General features: G+C 51.7%; 1 protein-coding gene across 4 annotated transcripts in view; it reads right to left on the bottom strand.

Moving 5' to 3' along the window:
* PSD2 (pleckstrin and Sec7 domain containing 2) overlaps positions 1-22,632 on the bottom strand; it is a 78,716-nt gene that overhangs the window by 40,495 nt on the left and 15,589 nt on the right. The window contains exons 1-3 of one of the 4 annotated variants that reach the window (XM_040603745.1): positions 20,828-20,962; positions 3,001-3,102; positions 1,005-1,354 (exon numbers count right to left, since the gene is read on the bottom strand). In XM_040603745.1, the coding sequence (XP_040459679.1) occupies positions 1,005-1,312 (308 nt within the window). In that variant the 5' untranslated portion in view covers positions 1,313-1,354; positions 3,001-3,102; positions 20,828-20,962. Of the gene's footprint in view, positions 1-1,004; positions 1,355-3,000; positions 3,103-20,827; positions 20,963-22,632 lie in introns of those variants that run through there. The other 3 variants (XM_040603744.1, XM_040603742.1, XM_040603743.1) reach the window with 3 other exon arrangements.

Below are 22,632 nucleotides of genomic sequence, written 5' to 3'. Positions count from 1 at the left end.
TGAACAAATGGCTCAGCCTGAAACCTGCACTGGACTGAAACCAGGAGGAGATTCACTGACCTCTCTTAGCAACTTGTCCCTTTCACAACTTCTCCTCTTAAGAAGGCCATGCTCCTCCATGACAACCCCTGCTGCTCTTCTCTAGCATGCAGCACCTCTCCCATGCCTGGGTAGGTACATAGGCAGGGCCACAGGATTCACAGCAGCCATCATCCCCAGGTGGCTACAATATAGGCCCCTGCATGATTTCTGGTGGCAGAGGAAAGCATTCGTACTGTTCCCACAGGAATGGCACGGGAAGCACTCCACCTGGTCCCAGTGACCAGGCATTTCCCCTCAGTCCCTAACCTGCAGAGCCCCGGGGAGGTCTAGGCACTTGCAGAGGCATAACACCAGCTGTGGACACCCCACCAGTGCAAGTGTCTCCCAGCCTGAGGAGCCCTCCTGCACCCGGACAGAGGGCAAGGGGCTGAGGCGCACTGCGCACAGGCTGGCTTGTCTCGGGCACCTGAGAAGATGGCAGTCATCTCCCGTCTCACACTGCTGTCCCCGTGTCACCCAGGCACTGGCAACACCTGCCACAGGTGCAGCTGGGAGCAAAGCTCCGTGCCTTGCCCTCCTTCACTAACAGCAGGGACCTTCGGACACAAAGTCGTTGCTAACCCAGGGGCTGTCAGAGCGAGCCCAGCTGCCGGAGCTTCCAGGGCGCAGCAGCCCCCCGCCGGCCAGCCCGGCGCTCCCTGCCCTGGCTGCTCCAGGTCACCCTGCCCGGTGCTGCAGTCTCCCACCCGCGAGCGCGGCACCCCCGAGGCGAGCCCGCCCGGAACTCTGGCCCCCCCGGCGCTTCCCCGCCGCTGCAGTGACGGGGGGGGTCGCAGCGGGGAAAGGGGGCGCGCAGCACAGCGGGAATGGGAACCCGCAGCCACCCGCTGGCGAGTGACACGCGGCGCGTGGGGCCCGAGCGCGACACGCGTTACCCGGCCACGCCGCGGCGTCGGACTCACCCCAGCTGCGCCTCCGGCTCGTCCGCACTCGGAGCTCCCGGGGGTCCCCGGCCGCCGTGCCACCGCTCCTGGCCGAGAGGCTCGCCGGGCCGCTCCTGCCCGTGGGGGCTCCTCCGCCCCCCGCCGGCACCGCCCGCGGCCGGCGCGCCCGCCCCCGCCGCCCGCTCGCCGCGCCCCTGGTCCGCGGCTCCCGGCTCGCCGGCCGGCGGGTCCTCACGGCCCCCCTCCGCCCCGGGCGGGGGACCGGCGCCGTCCCAGGGCCCGGCGCGGCGCGGGGAGGGCGGCGGGCAGCAGCTGCTCCCGCTCATGGTGCGCTGTCGGCCCCGCGCTCAGCTCCGGCTCGGCGCCACCTACAACGGAGAAGAAACCACGTCAGGGGCGCCCCGAGGGCCGGCAGCGGGGCGCGGGCCGGCCCGCAGCAGCTCGGCCGCGACCAGCGGAGCGCAGGAAAGTCCCCCCGCCCCCCGCGACCCCCGGCGCAGAAGCAAGGAAGGACCCCGCCGGGTCCGCTGCCTGCGCGAGGGCTGGCGCTCGCTGCTCGGCGGGATCCGTGAGGAAACCCGCCGCCGTGGTGCGGGGCCACCGGGAGCCTCGGCACCCGCCTTCCCCCCGCAAGCCCCAAGCGCGGGGCCCTCCCCGGCTGCGGCTGGCAGCTGCCCCGGGCTGGGGGCAGAAGCATGGCACGGCTGCTCTTCCCAGGCTGGCTGCTGAGGTGCCGTTCCCACGTACTCCCTGCCCACCACAAGCAGGGGAAATAGGACATAGGTGTGATTCTTATTTTATTTTAACACTTCTAAGAAGCTGTGATGTGCCAACCTGTGTGATTCTCCCTGCTGACTTCGCATTTCTGCAGAGCTCCTTGCCTGCCAGAGTAACGGGCAACTGTCTTTTCCCCACACACCGGTACTGCTGAAGGGTGTCATAAGTTGCCAGCTAAGGGTGGCAAAAGTGTCCTTACTGAAGATACTCTGGGATCTCTCTGTGCGGCAAGGGAAGGATGCTGTATTGCACCAAATAAGACAAGTAGCTTTTTCATTAAAAGGCACCTTATCGGTGGACATGCCCATCAGTGAAAAGTCTTGCAAGTCTTACAAGCACTACCCTCAACTGTAGCCCCACAGTGCCATGCAACCTTTTCTACACTGTAACCCCTGCAGCTGCAATCAAGTGCCACCAGAAATGCTCTCTTCTGGAAACAGGAGGTTCTGTATGGTGCCCAGACTGAGCTGTGATAACAGCTGACTTTGTTTTCAAACAATAACTCTTTTCACCTGCACAGGAAGCATGGCTAATCAATGACAGCAGGCAGATAGGACCCCTGCGTTCTCCCTCTAATTCTGTTCCTAACTCACATCTCAAGCAGATCATTTAAATGCCCTTCCTCAGCTTCCCTCACTGTAAACCAGGGATTATACATCACCTCTGAGAAGCCATGAGGGTGCCCAGGTGTCAGCAACGGGCTCTGGGTGCTCTGGCTTGCTGAGCTGCAGCTTTTGTTAGCAGCAAAACCACTAATTGCTTGGACAGTGCAGGGAGCTGCTAATTTCTTGGTAACAAGAGGTGCTGGGCTGCATCTGCTCTCACAACCAACCCCTCACCCTGTGGAGATACCAGCAGCCCCTCCCTGCTGATGATTCTTCTGCACCTGGTCAAGGAGCAAGAGAGAGGTGGGATTTAACCCTGAACACCCCTATGTGGCCTGGGTAAGGGCAGATCCACTTGGGTACGTGCTGAGCTGCTGGCTAAATGGGACAGATCCTGAGGGGAACCCCAGTCCCCAGCTGGTTTTGCTCCAGTACCACAACCCAGACAATTCAGGACCCAGGATCTAGCCCGCTCTCCACATCCTGCTTCCTGCAGCTGGGAGACGTGGTGGGCTGGGGAGTTCAGAGCCCAGCGGGGGATGGGTCTGGGGAGAAATGCTCCTCAAGGTTTGCACATGCCGCAGTCATGAGATGGGGCAGGTACATCCTCAAGGCAATGCTGGCAGTTTTACCTCTTTTCCACGTGCATCTCCTGCTGTCACAGAGCACGAAGCATCGCTGTGCCTATCGCACTAGGCACAGCCAGGCGCTTCCGATCCCTGCACAATCCCTGCCTGTAACAAGGGATCAAAGAAAGTGAGACCCAGGCAGGAGAGGAGACCCCCCTTGATCTCCGGCCACCCTGCTGCTGCTCCATATCAGACTGTTTCCCAGACCCACCCCATGGCCAATTTTTTGCAGAGAGCTGTCAGTGGTCTTCCCTCTGCACACCTTGGTCCTCCCTGGTTTTCAGCCATGGCAGTGCAACAGCCAAGTGTGGGAGTAATCCTTAGGAAGGGTTTCTAACTTTTTTCTTTATGAAGTTCCCCCCTGACCAATTAAAGGAGAGCAAAGGGACTATGTGGTTGCAGGTTTCAGGAGAAACTTAACAATGAGCCCACTGAATGTCCAATTTCAACCACCAGATCCATAGGGGAGACACCTGTGTCACAGATGGATGCCCCTCAACAGCCCTCCCCAGCCCCACCACAAACCAAGAGCCAGGTTAGAGGTCTTTGAGCTCATCGTAAGCAAATCTGAACTATCAAAACCATTGATAGCAATATTTTCCTTGCAGAGCGCATTGTACAGTGCAGACTGGCAGGGACAGTGGTGCTCTCCGTGAGGTGACCCCAAGCTGGAGAAGCAATACTGGCCACAGATGATGTGTCACCTACAGACAACTGCCTGCCTTGCTATAGAGCTGATAGAGACAGACAGACGGGGCACCATTGCCTGGGTGCTATTAAGCGTCTGCCTCCGGCTGGGTGGGTACGGCCCCGGTTGTGCCACCTGCTTTCCAGTGGCTGGAAAGAGTCCCTGGAAGAGCTTGACAGCAGCTGTCTTCATCAAGTCCCTGTGAAGGCATCTGCTTACGCCCTCTCCTAGGCTCATCCTTATGGGCCTTTGACCTCTCTCTCAGCCAGCCTGCCTCTCCCTGACAAGAGAAAGGCCAGCCTAGACTTCTGGGACACCAGCACATCAGCCTTCTGTGGCCCAGAACCTCACCCACAGGAGCTGAGCCCTCCCAAGGGAGGTCAAAGCAAGCCCCTGGGACAGCCCTCAGGTTCACATGTGGGCTGAGTCTCCTCTAGCTTGTCCTCCCGCCACCCCAAATGAAGATGAAAAACCTGAAAATCTCTGTTCCACCAAATCCAGCACAGAAAATCAGTCCCAGGCTTTTGGTCTTCCCATGTGCCGACAGCAGGGCCAAGCCAATGCAGCATTTTCAAGGATTTTGCCTGCAAAACTACCAAGAGTCTCCTGAACATGACCACACTAACCTCGAGTAATACTGAAAACCTAACATTTTCCAATTTCCAAGTCCAATTTTTTTTAAACCAGCCAAAAGGTTTGGGCTGAAATTCCCCAGCTCCTTGCCATCCATCCAAAAACTCCAGTAGGAACCAGACACCACTCAAGCTAAATTCCAGTCCATTAGCTAAAGCTTGGCCCAGCTATATGCAACCAGAAAACAGGAAACTAAATGCGGTTAGAAGATGGGCCTGAGTAAGAAATGTTGGCAAACTTTAGTAAGTGTGAAGTCCCATCCATCCCTCCTAACTTTAACCACTTTTATTATTAATATTAAAAAACCACACCAATATTTTTGTTATTATGTATAAACTACTGCATTACACCTACTCTGTTTTACCCTCTGTGAAGTCTAACTGGGATGTTTATGGTCTGGAGTCAGTAGTTAAACCCTTAGGCATGCTCTGCCTTGGCCTGGATTCCTGCTGGAGAAGAGACATGAGGGGAGCCCTGGGAGGATGCATGCACATCAGACTATTGCTGAGCCAGGAAGATCATCAGCTCCCAGCCTCCAGAGTACTGGTCTGAGCAGAGCGAGGAGGGGAGATCCAGGCCTCTCACAGCCTCCTGGTCCCTCTGAGCTTTGTATATCTCCTGTTGGATCCCTCCTCCATTGCACACATGTGGATGGAGGCTGTCGTGTGCACCTGAAGTCTGCAGGCAAGCTAAGTGTCTATCAACCCAGGCCAAATTACCCAAGAAGTCAGTAGCTATTTGATTTATGCTTGCAGTGGCAGTCACTTGAAGCACACCCAGGTTATGGGTGGTTGAGGCTTCCCAGAAGCTCCAGAGAAACTGGGAGGTTGGGTCATAATGGGCTGGGGCTCTGCTCCCAGCTGCTCACGGTGATGCCTTGCACTAGTCATGCAGCTGAGCCACATCCAGCTGTGCAGCCCAGCCAGCTTGTCCCATAGTAGCTGCAGAGCATCCCTCCCACTCTGCAGCCCATGGGGTAGCCGTATGCAGAGGGCTCATCTGTGAACTGTCACCTTCCCCAGCTGTGCAGGGAACGTACATGGACAAAGGGAAGAGGAGACAGGTTGTCTTGCCACAACTTGGACTAGAAGGAAGACAGCCAGAGGCAGAGCAGCTGGTTGCAACTGTCCACATCTGCCTCCAGCACATAGCTGGAAGGTTACCAACACTGGACATTGTTCCAAGACAGACTCTCTACACCCTTCTGTAAGCTCAGAGAAAGTACCAAAGTGCAGCTCAGCCTCTGGACCAAAGGAGCCACAGCTTCAGCCAGGCCATCAGGAGAGGACATGCTGCAGCACTGTGGGAAGGGCCAGGTGGGCTGATACTCCAAGGTTCCCCTCTGGGGCTCCCTTCCATTGCCCCAGAGTGGTACAGCCTGGCAGACAGGAGCCTGAATTGGACTGCAGGCTGACAGTCCCTGCTTGTTTCTTTTTGTTTCTGCTGCAAAACGCTCTCTGGCACAGGTACGGGCTGGAAGGTGGGATCTGGGTTCTCACCAATGGATTTTCACATGACCACAGGTCCTGCACTTTCTGCAGACTCAAGCATCCTCTCAAGTGACTGCTGCTTCCCTAGGTTCTGTGGGTAGAGTGGGCATCCCTTGCATGTCCATGGCTCCCAGCCTTCCACAAATGTGACATTGGTTAGTATACAAAAAACAGGTCTGGCAAGAAAATGGAATGATGTGGCATATGTCATAGCCAGGACTGCTCACATCAATGGCTACTGTGGCCCTGCTGAGTTGTAGACAGTTATTAAGCTGCAGTTCCACATCTTGGACCAGACTAGCTCTGTAAGACCCACTGTTCTGGTTTCAGCTGGGATAGAGTTAATTTTTTTCTTAGTAGCTGGTGCAGTGCTGTGTTTTGGATTTGGTGTGAGAACAATGTTGATAGCACACTGATGTTTTTAGTTGTTGCTGGGTATTGTTTATACTAAATCAAGGACATTTCATTTCCTTGGGTCCTGCCAGCAAGAGGGCTGGAGGGACACAGGACACTGGGAGGGGACACAGCCAGGACAGGTGACCCAAACTGGCCAAAGAGGTATTCCATGCCATATGACATCATGCTGAATATATAAACTGGGGGAAAAAGAAGGAAGCTGGGGACATCCAGCATTATGGCATTTGTCTTCCCATGTAACCATACATGTGATGGAGCCCTGCTTTCCTAGAGATAGCTGAACACCAGCCTGCCGATGGAAGTGGTGAATGAATTCCTTACTTTGCTTTGCTTGTGCGCGCTGCTTTTGCTTTGCCTATTAAATTGTTATTATCTCAACCCTTGAGTTTTACATTCCTTTCCGATTCTCCTCCCCACCCCTTGGGGTGAGGGGGGGTGAGCAAGCCTCTGTGCGGTATTTGATTGCTGGCTGGGGTTAAACCACAGCACCCGCTTAAGCAGAAGAACATGGATTCATGCTGGAAAGAGGCTATTACTGCTGTAGGAAAGGTTAAGTGAAGCCAAGGCATCCATGATTCAGTGCTAACCACAGCCTTTCCATCTCCTCCCCAGTACTGGGGCTTGGTGCTTCCACCGCAAGGTGGGAGAGAGGCAGAAGGGACTGAGGATCCCATCCCCTGCAGCACTCTGATGCTGCCCTTTCTTGCAGGGCAGATCTAAGCAAGTCAGCTGCTATTAGCTTCATTTACCAGAAACCCGGCAACATAAGCCCACCAACTGCCATGTGCCCAGTGCCACAGGAGAGCAATGCAGGACAGCCACCAACTCCTGCTCCAGCCTTGCTCTGCCCCTGGGGTCCTACATGGCCCCTGGACCACGAGATGGGGCAGGGCTGGTTAGGGGGGACAGAGAGCAGAAGTGCCCCACTGGTTACTTTGGGATGATGTCTGGATTGGCAGTAGGGCTAGCAAAGCCGGGTTGGCATCCACTGCAGGAAAGCACCAGTCCCGAAGAGGCTGGGCAGAGATGCAGCAAAGTTTGCCCTGATTGTGTGAGGGGCTGGACACCACACAGCAGCTCTTTCAGGAACTGGCTCTGCAAGTCTCCCAGCTTTTGTTGAAGCTGAATGGCTGGTGGGAAATGATTTATTTTTAATTTTCTTCCCTGCATTAGGAACTGGAAAGACTCCCACTTCAGTTTTGTGTAACCACTTGGCTGCTGCAACACAGGAAGGCTTGGAGAAGAATCCTGCTGCTTAGTCGAGCACAAGCTTTTCCTCAAGCTCACACTGAGCTGGGATGCTTTGTGCTGCAACCTTGCTTTGCCTTGCTGCTCTGCATCCCATTCCCTCGGGCTTGATGGAATTGGTGTAGCAGCTTCTTCATGAGGGCTTTGCCCTCACCCTGGCACTGAAAAGATGCAAAGAAGTCCAGGGGCTGAGCAGGAGACACAGGGACATCAGGGAGGAGAAAGGCACATTCTGATGTGGTTTCCGTGGTGGCGGAGGTGAAGGAGAAAACAAGCAGATCCTGTGCTCATCTGACAACCTCAGAGTTGAGTTAAGAAAGTGGGGGGGAGGGGGAGAAGGCTCGGGCTGTCAAGAGGGGGAAGGGGTTGCAAGGTGGGTTGCCTTGCTCTGGGATACACTGGAGTGCAGATCCCAGGGGAAGGAGGGCACCACGACCTTGCACCTGCTTGTGTGTAGCCTGCAAGTTTGGAAGATGCAGGGCAGAGCAGGACTGAGCTCTCTGGGACCTTCAGCAAAATTGTAGAAGGAGGCCTGACCCAGAGCATCGCCACGCTCTGCTGGACCTAAGGTGGTGGCAGTGCCAACAAGGGGTGTTGTAGCCCTTGCCCTGGGCCTGGTGCTAACAGGGATGAGCCAGTTCTTGTGAGTGGGCTCGAAGCAGCAGCTTTGCCCACAGTTTCTTCTGGTGCATGGGGGTGAGGGCTGTCAAGAAGAGAAGACAGAAGATGCCTGTGCCACCACTCAGGTGCCACGAGCCCCTTGGCCTCACAAATCCACACTGGCACCTGGAGGCACATGTAATCCTATAACCAGCTTCAGTTCATATATTTCTTCCTCATACCCCACAGCATAGGGTTTGCTCAGTGTAACGTGAATGTAGCATAGACATACCCAGACAGGAGCATCTCAGGATTTCCATCCTCTGGGTGACTCCCAGTACCACACATTCAGACAACCAGGTAAGAAACACTTAATCCTGCTCTTTCTAAGTTATTTTCATCCCTGGGGCAGGAGGCACCCGCCTCCCTCCTTGCTTGCTGACCACCATGAAATGCAGTGCTTTCTGTGCCCCAGGACCCCATTCTAGGCCATTGCAAAGTGGCCACAGATTTCTCAAGATGTTGGTTTCTTAAAAACACCTTCCATCCTCTTTTTGCAAAAGTGAAAAGCAATTTTAGGTCACAGCTTTTATGGAGGGAAGAGTTCTTCAGCAGAATTCAGAAAGATGCAACAGGCAGATGTTTCCTGCTTGGCCCTTTCCTTGATGCAAACTGTGCCGTGCAGACATGGAGCCACCACTGACACATGCGGCTACAGCTGGGCCTTGTCCCTGTCTGCCTTACGCCCAGCCTGCTGCAATTGCCTTCTGCTTTTCTTAGAGGGGGAAATACTAATGAGCTGAATCACTTTTTCTGGGCATCTGGCTTGGGTTTTATAAGAGCTTAAAAATTCCCTTGGTCACTCTTGTTGGAGAGAGCCCTTGAACTCTTTGGGCTAAAACGCCTACACTAATGTCCTTCACTGCGATAAGCCATGTGCTCTGAGTTCCCATCCCCTCTGAGCAGGAGCAAGACATGCCACACAGCTGTTTGATGTACACACTGTTGATCCCATCCATGTTGTGGCCGGTGAACAGGAACGGCTGTGTTTTTATGGCCCAACTCACCAATTAATTTATAAAATGCAGGTGCAACACATCACCCTGGGAGGAAGGTGTATGCATGGGCACAGTGAGGAGCCAAACCCATAGAGAGATGGAGAGATCATGGTTCTTCCTTTTGAAGCATGTCTCCTCCCTCTTATGTCTCTGCATTGACTTCTGCCCTTTCAACATGGCTGACAATAAAAACTTTTTACCATTCTCGGTGTGAAAATCCTCTTTTATTTCTCTCATGGGCTGAAGGCTTGTTTTTATATTATTTTGGTTTTATATGATTTTGAAGACCTCAATCATATCACCTCTCACCCTCTCCTCTCCAGACTGTAATCCCTGCCACCTTAGCTTTTTCTCATAAGACAGCTTCTCCACCCCCTTGAGAATTTTGACTACCTTTCTTTGGATTTTCCCTGACTCTATTACTTCTATTACTCTGTTACAGTCTAGAGATGGGGAAAGCAGCACTGCATAGTGAAGTCAAGATGTAGGCACACCAAGGATTTATACACCAAACTGTTCTGTACAGCAGCCTCTGTTCTATACACGAATCCCTCCCTGATGACATCAAGCTCTAACTCATCTGCAACAGCTCTTCTGAAGACTGGGGTCTCAGGAGCAGGGCTGGGCTGGGGTCTCAGCCAGACACTGATTATTTCAAAGGTGCTACTGCAAGTCAGGATAGAAAGGAAAGTGGGCAGAGCTTGAGGGATTCAGTACTTCCCCACTCTGTTCTCCCCTTAACATTCCTCTGACCATGCTACCTTGGAGACTACTCTGTGAAGCCCTTCCCTGTGCTCCCAGAACCAGCTGGACCCACCAGAAGAGGTCCTCCAACATCTAGTGGAGGGCATCTGTGACTGCATTACCCATCCTGTGTAACAGCTAGGAGTTGATGTGTGCAACTGTTCATAACCCACACCATGTCCTGGTTCAGGTGTGGCGCCCATGGGTACATGGAGGTGCCCTTCCCTCTGAAGATCCAGATGGGACCCATCTGCCTGGGTTATTCTAGGAGAGATCCTGACAGTTTTGGTTAGTCTCAGCTTGTGACTTGAGAAACCCATACCATTCTTCAGTTCCCTGCTTTGCAACAGCCTTTCTGAGACAAAAGGCAAAGCATTCAACCTTGTAGTTCTCTTGCTCCTGGAAACCTGGTAGAAGTGCACTGCTCTGTGCCCTGTGGGGGGAGGGCTGGCAGGAGCGAGAGAGATGCTCCAGATGGGGAAGGACTGGACACCCATCCTGGGGTCAGGTCTGCGTACTCTCTGCTCCAGCCCACATCCCCAGGCAGTGAGGACTCGGGCTGGACAAGGGCCAGTGTGGTGCTGTGGGAACCCCAGACCAGGCTTCAGGGAGCCACCTGTGAGAGTCACCAGGGCCAGCCTGCCATGCCAGGGCCAGGGTGTCAGCTCTCCTGACTGGGTGTCACTGCACGCCAGCACGCGCCTGGCCTGAAAGAAACCTTGGGTCAGCAAGGAAATCTGAGCACTCACTGATGCTAGTGTTTTGCTTTAGAGAGCCCCTGGGGCACTGCTAGTCAGTGCTCATGGGCAGTACGCTGTCCCCGTGGTTTCCAGCAATCACCGACAGTTTAAACTTCAGGTCCTATATCCTGCACTTCCAATGTAGAAAAAAGACCATGGATAAAACATACACCACAGGCTAAAATAAACCAGCTACATGCTAAAAAAAGAGCCTCTGGGTAATCAAAAATCACTGTGCATTGAACATACTTCTTCTTGAAGCCAAATCCTACAGCTCCTTATTTTGAGTTTTTATTAGAGTCCCCAGAGCAATTAGTAAACGTTCAGATCCAAATGACTCCTACAAAACTTCATCTTGGGGAAACAATGACAGTTTTTTGCCTATAGAAAACAATAAACTGAGTCTTAAAATTCTTAACAGCTTTCTGTTTGCACTCTTATGCGGTTACTTAAAGGGGGAAAATAAAAGAATATACTTAGCATTTTTCACATGTTCCCTTCTTTGTACTGACACCCTGGCTAGACAGCACTTCGTGCACTGAACCTTCCTCTAGCCCTGTGTGTGCATCATGCAAAATGGACCTTTTCATGGGGGAAACAGAGTCACAGTCTGAAGCCTACAGTGGTGAAAGCCTGGACTGCACCATCACTTTGCATCTTGGTGAAGTGGTAGGAGTTGCCTAAGCTTCCATGAAAAACTGGGCCAAAGCATAAGGACAGTGAGTTTATGAGTTCCCCAGAAGAAGCGTAAGCTTGAGATGGAAGGTCCGGGAAGCTGATGAACACAGACCTGAACATCCCTCTATTCTAGACAGTATGTCAGGGCTGTATTCTTCCTGGAACAGGCTGCTTTAAAACCCCACCCAGGGCTTCCAAGTTTGCCTATGGAAGGACAAAGGTCCTATCAGTGATAGAGCAGCCAGCAGGGTCTGTCGGACCCTTAGATCCCTGCTCCTGCAAAAGCAAGCCTTGACGCCCTTGGAGAGCTCAGAGGGCTCCCCATGGGCTCCGCCTGCAGGAAACCACTGCAATTCACAGGAATCCTGTGGCTCAGGAGTCTCCAGAGAGGGAACAGCAAAGGAGGGCAAATTTTTACTGCATCTTAGGTGAAGGAGGAAGAGGGCATCTCCCACAGGGCTGTCGATCCTGCCTTCGTAAGACAATGCTCCCGCTAAGTGGATCTGACCAAGGTAGTGGTTTGCTGCAGGAGCTCAAGGCATAGGCCAGCACAGATGTAAAGCCTGCGGGTGTAAAGGTGGGTCACAGGGACATCAAAAGACTCCCGCATGTGCAAGGGTCCCTGCCACCCCTTCGCTGGCATGGGAGCAAAGGCAGGGGAAAAAGCGCAGAGGCTGTCTGTGCCCCGGCACCCAACCTTCAGGCAGCTCCTGCAGCTCAGAAGACAGCTTGAGAGCAGGGTGCCTACCTGGGAAACAGGTGGGTCCCAGTGGCTCCAACTCTGCCTTAGTGTAGAACTAAGTTTGTTATCAGTCCTTGCTGTTCAGGATAGGAGTTTTCATAGGGTACTTCCAGACAAACCTTATTCCTCTTTGATTGTGAACAGCAGAGTTTCTTAGCTCAGCTCAGAGCTGGCTCCATCCTCACCTCTGCCTATTTGCTCTGGTGCTTACCTTCTCTTGAGAGGGAGCTTTATACCTTGGATGACTGTAAACTGGGCTTGTGTCCTGGTTGTCTGTAGGTTTTATTATAAAATCAGGCTGCTTATGGGGCCTTTCCACTCAGTTCTGCGCAGCACTGTAATTGAATTCATTAAAACCCAGCTTTCCCCACAGCTAGGGTTACCTTCCATAAAAGTCCACGAGAGCTGTAACTGCGTCTCATAACCCATAAATGGAAACATCCTTCTTCCCCACTTTTTCCCTCCCTTTGCTTTGATCCTCCTTCCCTACATTCTCCCCGTACCCAAAATAATAAAACAGGTCTGGCAGCTGACTCAGACCCCAGAAAAGGAAAATTCCTGCCATGCCATCTACACTAAACCTATGCAACGCCTCACTGCAAGACCTTAACAAGATTTCAGGAGGCAGCAGGCAAGCCTACTTGCCCACTAGGAGAAGCATGATGGAGACCAGTATTACAGAATAAGATGGAGTTTTGAAGGGGAGGTAAACTTCTCTTCACACTCCAACACATCAATAAACCTCTCATGTGGGGGGATAGAGAAGAAATCCTTTCCTGACAGAGGACTAGTAAGACACCAGATCTTTGCAGTGCTGCTCTGTCCAAAGAAGTTGGTAGACAAGTTGGTTGAAGGCAAATGGACTCCAGCCCAAGGGATACAGAGTCCAGCAGCGCTGGGAATCCAGACGCACAGAAATGAGCAGAGATCGCCCAACTGAGAGCAGAGGTCACCCTTCAGCTGCCAGGGTTGTTAGCTCTCCACAGACAGGCTTCTGCTTTTACAGCACAGCTAATGAGTAAGGAACACACCTTTCTGAAACTGCAAGTCATCCTTTTTCTTCCCACAGACAGTTCAAAGCAGATCCAGGTTACACTGCTGTGTTTTCAACTGGAGAAAACAGGTGCTTCAGGAATAATCAGTGAGATTTTATGAGTGAGTTTCTCCATTTTGGAATGGCTGTTGTTGGGAGGACCCTGGGAGCAACAGCCCCCAGGAACATCATTTTCCAACATGACAAAAAATTATTTCCCTAAGCATGGACACCTTTGAGCAGCATGAAATGTTGAAGCTGACTTGTTTTGAGAACTAAGCAAGTTGGCCAGAAAGCATACTGAAAACCTGATGGAGCCATTTTGCAGCTCCTGTGCAGAGGTTTCATCTGCCCTTAATGGATGTGCTGGATAACCATGCCAATAGGAGTATGATTTTACTGATGAAGGAGTGTAGCTCTAACAGGCATGCTCCTACACTGACGTAAAGGTGCTTTATAGGGACAAGGCCATTTCTTCTCCAAAAGGGAATTATAAGAAGAGCAAGAAGCACCATCAGGGTGATGTAATTGCATCAGGACAGTGCACTGTTTTGACTAAAGCTGCTCTGGGACCCAGAGCCTCTTCTAGCTTCCCAATGTGCAAGGCGCCCTGCACTAGGTCTTGTGACAAGGCTTCAGTGTTGCTACACCAGACAGCAGTAGGTAATTTTGCCTTTTAGTGGGCTTTGTTAAAGTACAGAATTCTCACGGCTCTCCTCTTGCTCCTTAGACATCATTGTATTTATGAATCAGGCAATGATTTTGGGAACTGATGAATTACATCCTGGGCTGAGTCTTCACCAATGCACAGAGAAGCCAGAGGGGCCTGCCAGAAGTAAGTGTGTTGTAAAGATGAAATAAAGGTTCAGGCAATTAATGCTGTTCAGCCTGGTTCATTGGATGACACAGTGACATAGTGGCACAAGAGGAGTGGCAATTAGGCTTGCTGTGGGAGCATGGAGCCTGAGAAAACTGTGCAAGCTACACATTGTACGTCTAAGACTGGGAATCTCTGATTTTTGTAGTGTGCAAAATTAAAGGGACAGTGTCACCAAGGTGCACTCCTTACAGTTTGCTGTTATACGTGTAGTGGATTCTCTACCATTCTGTTTGTGCTTACAAAAAACACCTAGTCATTAAAGCACACGGTTCTGCTACAGGATCGTTCCCTACATCTACCAGGAGCTGCTGCAATTTTGTGGCCACTTTTGTTCTCTCTTAGTCTGATGGCAGTAATAGTAACACATCTGCATTTTAGGTGTTGCTATCATGCTGTTACTTTGTTGTGATATTGCACATCCAAGTCTCCTGCACTTCACCTGGGGTTCTTACTCTGCTCCTGGACCTCAGGCAGCTCTGGTCCAAGACTCCCACCAAGCAATGCAGAGCCACCTCCTCTCAACATTATCACAGTTCTCACACCAGGTGCACATGGGAAATCCAAGCACTCTGAAGCCACACCTGAACACCCAGCTCTCCCCCTTCTTACGCACAAAAATGAGAAGACTGTGGAGGAAGCTGGGAGAACACCAGAGCTCACAGTGGTAAAAAGAGGCAGCTCCAAAAGCTTGGGATAAAAATGTCTTGCTCTTTTAAAACAGTCTTGTGATTTGTGTGGTGAGGGATAATGCCCATCCTAGTGTCCCATGTTGTGGAATGCTGCATCAGAGGCAGGTCCAGCTGTATGTGCACTGAACAAACTTGCACAGCACCCAGGTGCTGTGGATAGCATGGACACTGGTAAGCACCTGCAGGAGCAGGCACCATCCCTGACAGAAGTGATGCAAGACAGGCTCCATGGCTGTGGTGGGCACAGATGCTGCTCAGGAAGCTGACAGCTGCCTGTGAGGAGCAGACAAGAAGGACCACCCAATGAAGGGGCGCAAATGAGAAGGTCATGCTTTATTATGAAGCACATTCATAAATAGTTCATAAAGGGTTAATAAATGATTTGGAGATGCCTTAGTGCCTTGCAGACAGGCGCTTCTAATCACCTCAGAAATACTCCCTGCAACAGGGATGTACAGCGTCTTAAAACCACTCATCACTTGCCTTAATCCTTTCAAAACAACTCCTAATGAGATGGAGCCTAAAACTGAGGGCTGGACTGACAGGTGGGATGATTTTCTGGTTTTAAAGACAGTTGTGAGCTGTCCTTTCCTGCACTGCTGGGCTCAAGACATCTGCTGGGCAGATGAAGCGGTCCTTTGCCCCAGCTCCTGGCAGGCTCCTTGGCCAGGAGGCACAAGGGAGGCTGATGAGCCTGCAGGTTTGATGGTGAGCAGGAACAGCAGGTCTGGGAGAGAGGACGCTTCATCTCTCAGGGTGGGAAGGAGCAGAGTGGCAAGGCAACATGGTGCAGGGGCTGCAGAAGGCATCTTACAGTAGCAATGGCTCTTCTGCAGGAGCCCCACTGCTCCCAGCTCCATGGGCAGACACCAGCGTGGGCTCACAGATGTACTGGGCAGGTGGGGCTGGAGAGCAAAGGACACGGCAGACCAGCAGAGTCAAGCCTTCAGGCTTATGACCCTCAGCCCACCCCATCACTGCACAGCTCAGAACAGCCCAGCACAGCTCAGAACAGCCTGGCCAAGCTCAGCACAGCCCAGTTCAGCCGTGCCCAGAACAGCCCAGTCCAGCCCAGCTCAGCCAATCCCAGCTCAGCCCATCCCACCCCAGCACAGCTCAGGATAGCACAGCACAGCTCAGCCCACCCCATCCTAGCACAGCTCAGAACAGCACAGCACAGCCCTCCAAAGTCCAGGCAGGGGGGTGGCTGAGGGTATCTCAGCCCAGCAGCCCCCACACCCCATCCCAGTTCAGCGAACCAGGCTGGCCATGGACAAGGACACCCTGTTGCTGCTGCCATGCCTGTGACTGGCTCCATGTGCGGTGGGGGCTGCCCGGGCTGAAGGAACCAGCGTGGCTGGGCAGGGGCCGGAGTGGCACAGAGCCAGCTGGGCTGTCCCCCTGCACGGCCACCCAGCCGAGGCCACTGGAGGGCTACAACAGGGCCTTGGGCCAGCAGCACCTGGCACCCATCCCGCCGGCCCCGAGGAAGGAACCATTGAAGGAAACCACCTCAGCTGCCACGGTAAGTGGAATCTCTCTACTTCTGGGTGGAAAAACCACCCTGTGATTATCTGCTACCTCAGTTTTCACACCTATGCAATGGAGAAAGCTGCCTCTTGAGACCTGGGGAAGAAAGAGAGCTTTAACAGTGAAAGAATACCAGGAGACCTGGATAAATAGCTTTGAAAGGACACAGGATGTCCTTTCCTCGAAAGGCAGGTTAATGTTCCCAGATGCTGGCAACCAGCTCCTACCTTGGCAAGCTAGAGACTCTGGTGAGGGGTGGTTTGAATAGCTGCCCTTGCCTGGTGTTGCTAACTTATGAGATAAAACCTAAACACTCATTAAAGCAGCACTTGGCAGAAACCCCATCCTCAATTACAAAAATAATTTCTTTTTTTTTTCTGAGTCTGAAGCCTTTGGGCCTCATAATCTAATTAAATAAAGCTTTCTCAGTGTTCCCTTGCCTGCTCCCCTAGCTTCTGTTGTACCAGCAAAGACAAATATATATTTTTAATTTAGCAAAATCCCCCTGCATTGTGTATCCCCTTCTGACCAGAAACCACCTCTGTTCCCTGCATGCTTGTGTCATGCTTGGGCAGGCTGTGTCATAGGTTGCTTTTGTTCCTAGAAAGTGCCCAGAACACCAGGCCTCCATCCACTTCCACTGCCAGGGCACCCAGTGCCCTTTGGAGCAGCAAACACACAGAGCCTGGTACAAGCAGACCCCCACCTGAGGTGGGCTCTGGGCTGGGAGCAGGGCCTCATGCTGCGCTGGGTACAGACCTCAACCAATTCTGCCAGATCCATCTGCCAGGATGTGTGGGAAGAAATGATGCTGCTTCAGGATATGCAACAGGGAGAGGCTGCAGGTGAACTGGGGAAAGTGCCATCCTCCCTTTCATCAGCCAACATCAAGTGGCCACACACAGAGTGGACAGAGACCTCTGCAAGTGGGATGGGGGCTTGCTGTGAAGGATGCTATCCAGGAGGATACCTGGAGCCAGCAGGTCCTGCTTGATATAGAGCAGCACATGGATATTTCACCAAGCTGTCCTTGGACTATCCAGTTTCAGGTCAGGTGCTGGAGGACAGCTTGGTGAGACCAAGTACCAGTACCACAGTGAGCTTCCTCTCCACCTTTATGAGGCTCTTTCCCAGAACCATGTGACATTCTTTTTCAAAGACTGTTCATTGGCCAAAAATTGCAGTTATAGGTCAGCTAAATTTTACTCAGATTTGTGATGCATTTGTGCTGAAAGCACTGAGGAGCTGGGTTTAAAAAAACATCCCCAAAGTGTTAAAAAAAAAAAAAAAAAAAAAAAAAGGTCGAAAGAACTGAGTTTTATGCTTTGACTTTGGAGCATGTAAGCACTGAGCCTCACATGGACCCTGTCCCAGCACATTCTTGGAAGAGGCATTTCACTGCTGAAAGGGATGCAAGGAGGATGTTTTCACCCTCAGAAAATCTGGCAAGGAGGTGTCTACATGGCAGAGACTGTCAACTAGCAGAGCAAGCAGCAACCTCAAGAGAAGTGGCCATTTACAGGAGTAGATCACCCACTCCAGTTACTGCTTGTGTACAACCTCCACCTCAGCAAGGAATCACTCTGCCAGCAGCCAGCACTCTGATGGCAGTAGCAACAGCCCCCTCCCAGCCCAGAGAGCATCCTTCTGGCAACACCATCAACCTGTGCGAGTCAGCAGGGCCACACGCAGATATGTGAGCCGAGCAGGCCTTTTCATTTCCTTCTGGTAACAAGGACCAACTCCAGCTTTGGGCAGAACCACTGACACCGCCTGGGGCAACTCCACAGATGGTGAAAGCACTGCGGACTTCAAAGGAGGCTTTTTGTTTCAGTGCCTTTAAACCTGACATGCTCAGCACCGCGTGCCTCATGACAAGCATAGCACATAGATCATGGCATGGGCTGCAGCTTATGGCAACACTGGATGGAGGGATCCTCATCAGTGAGAAATTCCATGGAGGAAGGGGACAAAGAGGTGTTGGATGATGGGATGAAGTGAAGAAAAGGGATTGGGGCTATAGGCTGAAGTCAAGAAGAGCAATACGGGGTATCACAGCATGGGCGATGAACTTTGAGCAGCATCAGAGGGGAGAGCAGAAAGCCAAGACATCTGTAAAGGCTTCACACTCAGACCTGGGTGCAACCGTGAAGAGAAATAATGTGGATACCTCCTGCCAAGTGCCAAGTGTTCAACACCATGTGAAAAGCCATGCGATAGGTCACATAGTGGTTTTCATTTCAGTTACCCTGTAGGTTGGATCGGAGGAGCGTGTCCTCACCTTGGACACCACAGATGCTGGTGTAAAACTGCTCAACTCCCTCTGGCCACCTGCTTTGCAGCTCTAATGGGTGGCCTCAGCAAAGAGCACCCTTCCTCCATCCACCCAGTCTCCATGAACCAGTGCTGCTTTCCATCACCACCATCTTCCCACTGCACCTACAAACAGGACTGCACCATCTGGATACTGAAGGGGCCTGACGGTCCGAGAGAGGATCTTGCTGGCAAAACTCTTGCTCCTCTGGCCAGCGCTGCCGCTGCCACCTTGGCAAAGTCACTTGACCATTCCAAGCCACAGTTTCCCCAGAGAAGAATACAGCCATGTCCTGGGATGGGCCAAGAGCAGTAATGCCCTGAGATAGGAGAGAACTTAGTATTGATTGAGAACTGTGTGGCTTCCAGCCTTATGGATCCAAGGGGATCTCCAGGGAAAAACCACCCACTTCAACTCTACTTGCGCCTAACTTTTAGGGGGAAAGAAGAGACAAAATGAGTACCATCCATTTTGTGAATCAGCCATCTCTCAGACTTCCCCTCTGGGCTTGGCTGCCCACTTCCAGACTTTATCCATTGTTTGCTTGGACTCTTGTACAGGAAAAATCACATTAAAGAAAATCCTAGCTGAATCACACACTTCGGAGCAGTTGCAATGGACAATTTGACAAGGACATGGGGATTTAGCATACTTGTAATACGAAAATATCTGATGATAATATGCTACACTTCTGGCTAAAAACATTACCTACTGGCATGGGGGGAATTTAAACTGTAATACTAGCTACTATAATGCAGGCCTGAAACTCCATGCAAATATTAACCTGATCCAACAGCTACAAAGCTCTGTTTATCCTAGTAATTAATTCTCTCTTATGTTTAGTGATACAATTAGAGAAACACTGCCATTCTGATGGGCTTGTTTCCACCAGTGCCTTTTACTATATTTACATCCCCACAATGGGCTTGGTCTTACAGAAAAGGGTGAAATTGCATTTATGGAGACAATGCCACATGCATACCCAAAGCATTTTATAGATGTAAAGTTGGGCTCCAAATTGCACATTTATTGTTTGAGCACACAATGAGCTCGGATTAAATATTGACTAAAGCCAGCCTAACACCCAAAATAATGAAGATGAGCACAATAGTGTGATTTACTCCCAGCCACTAGAGAAATACACATCTGTAACATATAACATGCCCTTCCCACAGATATACTCTTTGTATTCTAGCTAGCCTCAGGCAGGAAAATTTCGTTCTCATAAATTATGGATTTTCTTTCCCAACTGCCAACACATTCATATTACCAGTTGCAAAGGAAACAAATACAATAACAAAAACCCAGTGCCACATCCCTGATACAGTGATGAGCAGGTGACTGGCTCCTCGTATCCTCAAAGTTGAGGCAGGAAAATGGAAGATAAACATGGCTAAAATCAGAGAATCCTTTCCCTTTTGTCCCCCAAGACGTGGGAGCCAGCAAGGAGGTGTGAGCATGGCAGGTATCTTTTTGGAAAGAACTCCCAGCCCTAGCTGTGCTTGGAAAACTATCTGTCCTTCTCACGCCTTCCTCCTCCCCAGACTTGTAGAAGAAATTCAGGCAGACACAGATGCTAATATAACAATTACAATAATAACACAGTGCTGAACGGGGGCAACACACACCCATCACAGCAGCTCGACCTCTAAATCCTCTAATACGGTACTGCTTCATTCAGGATTAAAAGAAATTGTAACCTAGCAGAGACAAAAAGACATGGGAGGCAAGGCAGGCTCTCACTCGGCAGTGAAGCCCCACTCCAGTCCAGATGCAGTCATATCACTTCAGCTTCTCTGTACCATCTCCATGACAACCATGTAATTTGAATGCAATAACCACTGTCGAATTGATCTTTAAATGTAGCTTTGTTATAAAACATAATACTGAGTGTGTCTGGCTCAGGATAAAGAAAAGTAGCCCACTTCCAATGAGGACTGTGATTTAAGAGCCCTCCTTTAATTTTTAGCTGCTGAACAGTCTTGCTCTTTCAATAATTGCATGGATGAACAGATTTTAAAATCAGTAACAGCAAACACCATTTGTGTGTGTGTGTGTGTACGGCATGCTGTAGTATAAATGACACACCGCACTGAGAGCTGGAAAAATGTGTCAATGTATATTCAGAGAATGGGCATCTTTCCACATGCATGCATAGGCACACACACACACACACACACATACACACACACGTATCAGGAAGATTCAATCTCTAGCAACTGAAGCATACAGCTGCTGCATCAAATAATCGTAATAAGAATCCAAACGGTATAACTAAGCGAAATATGATGGAGGATCAATGTACCGCATGACAATGAGAGCAGGGGAGCTCGCATTTGCACTTACCCAAGCAATGAGCTGTTTATTTTTTGGTCCCTTCACAAATGCAGCTCCCTTTTCTCTTCAACAATCCATGCAAAATAATCTGCAGTCCCACCGACGGAGGAGTGGCCCCGTCCCTCCCCCTCCACTGCCTTCCTAGACCTCCCCGTTATTGGCTTCCTTCTCCCTTCCCTCCTGCTCTGCCTCGCTCTTGCTGGCGATGGTTACACCTCCCAGCCTTCCCCCAAGGTGTCAAGAGACTGCTGGGGATCCAGCAAAGGCAGGGTGGGAGGGGACGCGGAGAGGAGGCGGCGGCAGAGAATGATGGTGAATAGACCCAGTGAAAGGATGCAATAAAGCCCTTGCTAGCAAAGCCCCTTGAGGAGTACAGGCAGGAGCAGACCTGGCACTTGCCTGGGAGGCTCCACTCCTGCTCTGGCTGCACGGAAGCTGCCAACAATATCCCCCGGGGTGCTGGGGCTCGTTGCCCCACACACACTTGCAAAGCTCTGGGGGACAGCTCTGCCTCCTGCCACCAAATTGTTGCTTTTTCAAGCTGAGACTGGCTTGAAGTTTTGGGTTGAAAGGCTGCCAAATACTTACACCATTGTTAACAACTGACACGCTTCCGTACGCACACGTACAGCACTGGAAATACCTCAAGGACCCACCCTGGTTCAGACCCCAGCACTGCAGGTCAGCTTGCTCTGTGCCTCTGGGCACTCCCACCTGCTGCAACCCCATCTCATTGCATCACATCACATCCCACCCCCCACAACCAAAGCTGCAGCAGTGCTGCCCATGTGCCTGCTTGCCCAGCTGGCTCCAGAGTCACCTCCACCATGCTGGGCTGGACCACACGCCTGCTTACCATCACTGGGACCTTCCTTGGCAAGCCTGATGCACCTCACTCCTGACAGGTCTTGGATGCAAAGGCAACAGTTTTGTCTGTCTAAAGTCTAGCACAGGCATCTGGCTGACTGAGACAGCTGGAGACACGGTAGAGGGTGGAGATGCACAGGGACACAAAACCTTCCCTGTTTTAGGGCCTGTCTTACTTGCACATACAGCGTTGTAGGGAAAACACTACCTCTTGGCCATTTGGTGGCTATAATGCAACAGGGGTTTCTATGGGCGCGCAGGTGAGAGGTGGTGGGTGCTCTTTGGTTCAAGTTGCCCAGCTGGAGCACAAGCCTGCAGTTTCTCAGCCTGAGGAGCCATGGCAGTGCACAGCTGCCAGGATCCTTCACCTGGAGCTGGCCCACACCTCTGCACTGGGATCACCCACATCTTGACAACCCACACGACCCAGGATGCTCACCCATTTGCCTGACTGCTTCACAGGGATGCATGCTGCCTGCCTGCCCTCAGCCTTGTGTCTCATGGTGCCCAGAGCACCACTTGCATGCACTGTCCTCCCTTCTGACAGCCCGCAGGGGACCGAGGGATCCCTCAGCAGCACACAGAGGGAGCAGTCCCAAGCTGGACCTTTAGGCCGAGGAAGAAGGGTTTGGTGGCTGCCCCAGACGCATGTTCCAAGACAGACAATGGCTTCCTGATTGCTTGGAGAAACCCTCTCCCTAGACTTCTGTGCCTCTTTGAAAGCTTGTTCCAGAGGATGCACACTGCTGAGTGAGCAGACAAATCCCCAATACCTCAAATTAAAAACATCATTACAATGTATAGCCATACATCCAAACACTGAAGTACAGCCATTAGATTAAATAATGTCCTAGAGTAGCTCAGCAGAACACGGCCGTATATTCTTCCAGAAGGGATACCCCACAGCACAGCACACGGGGTTGTTTGCCAGGGATAGTATTGGTAAT

The sequence above is a fragment of the Falco naumanni genome, chromosome 8, assembly GCF_017639655.2.
Source record: "Falco naumanni isolate bFalNau1 chromosome 8, bFalNau1.pat, whole genome shotgun sequence".
NCBI lineage: Eukaryota > Metazoa > Chordata > Aves > Falconiformes > Falconidae > Falco > Falco naumanni.
The sequence above is the reverse complement of the archived record's forward strand: the minus strand, read 5'-3'. Positions and strand labels throughout refer to the sequence as shown.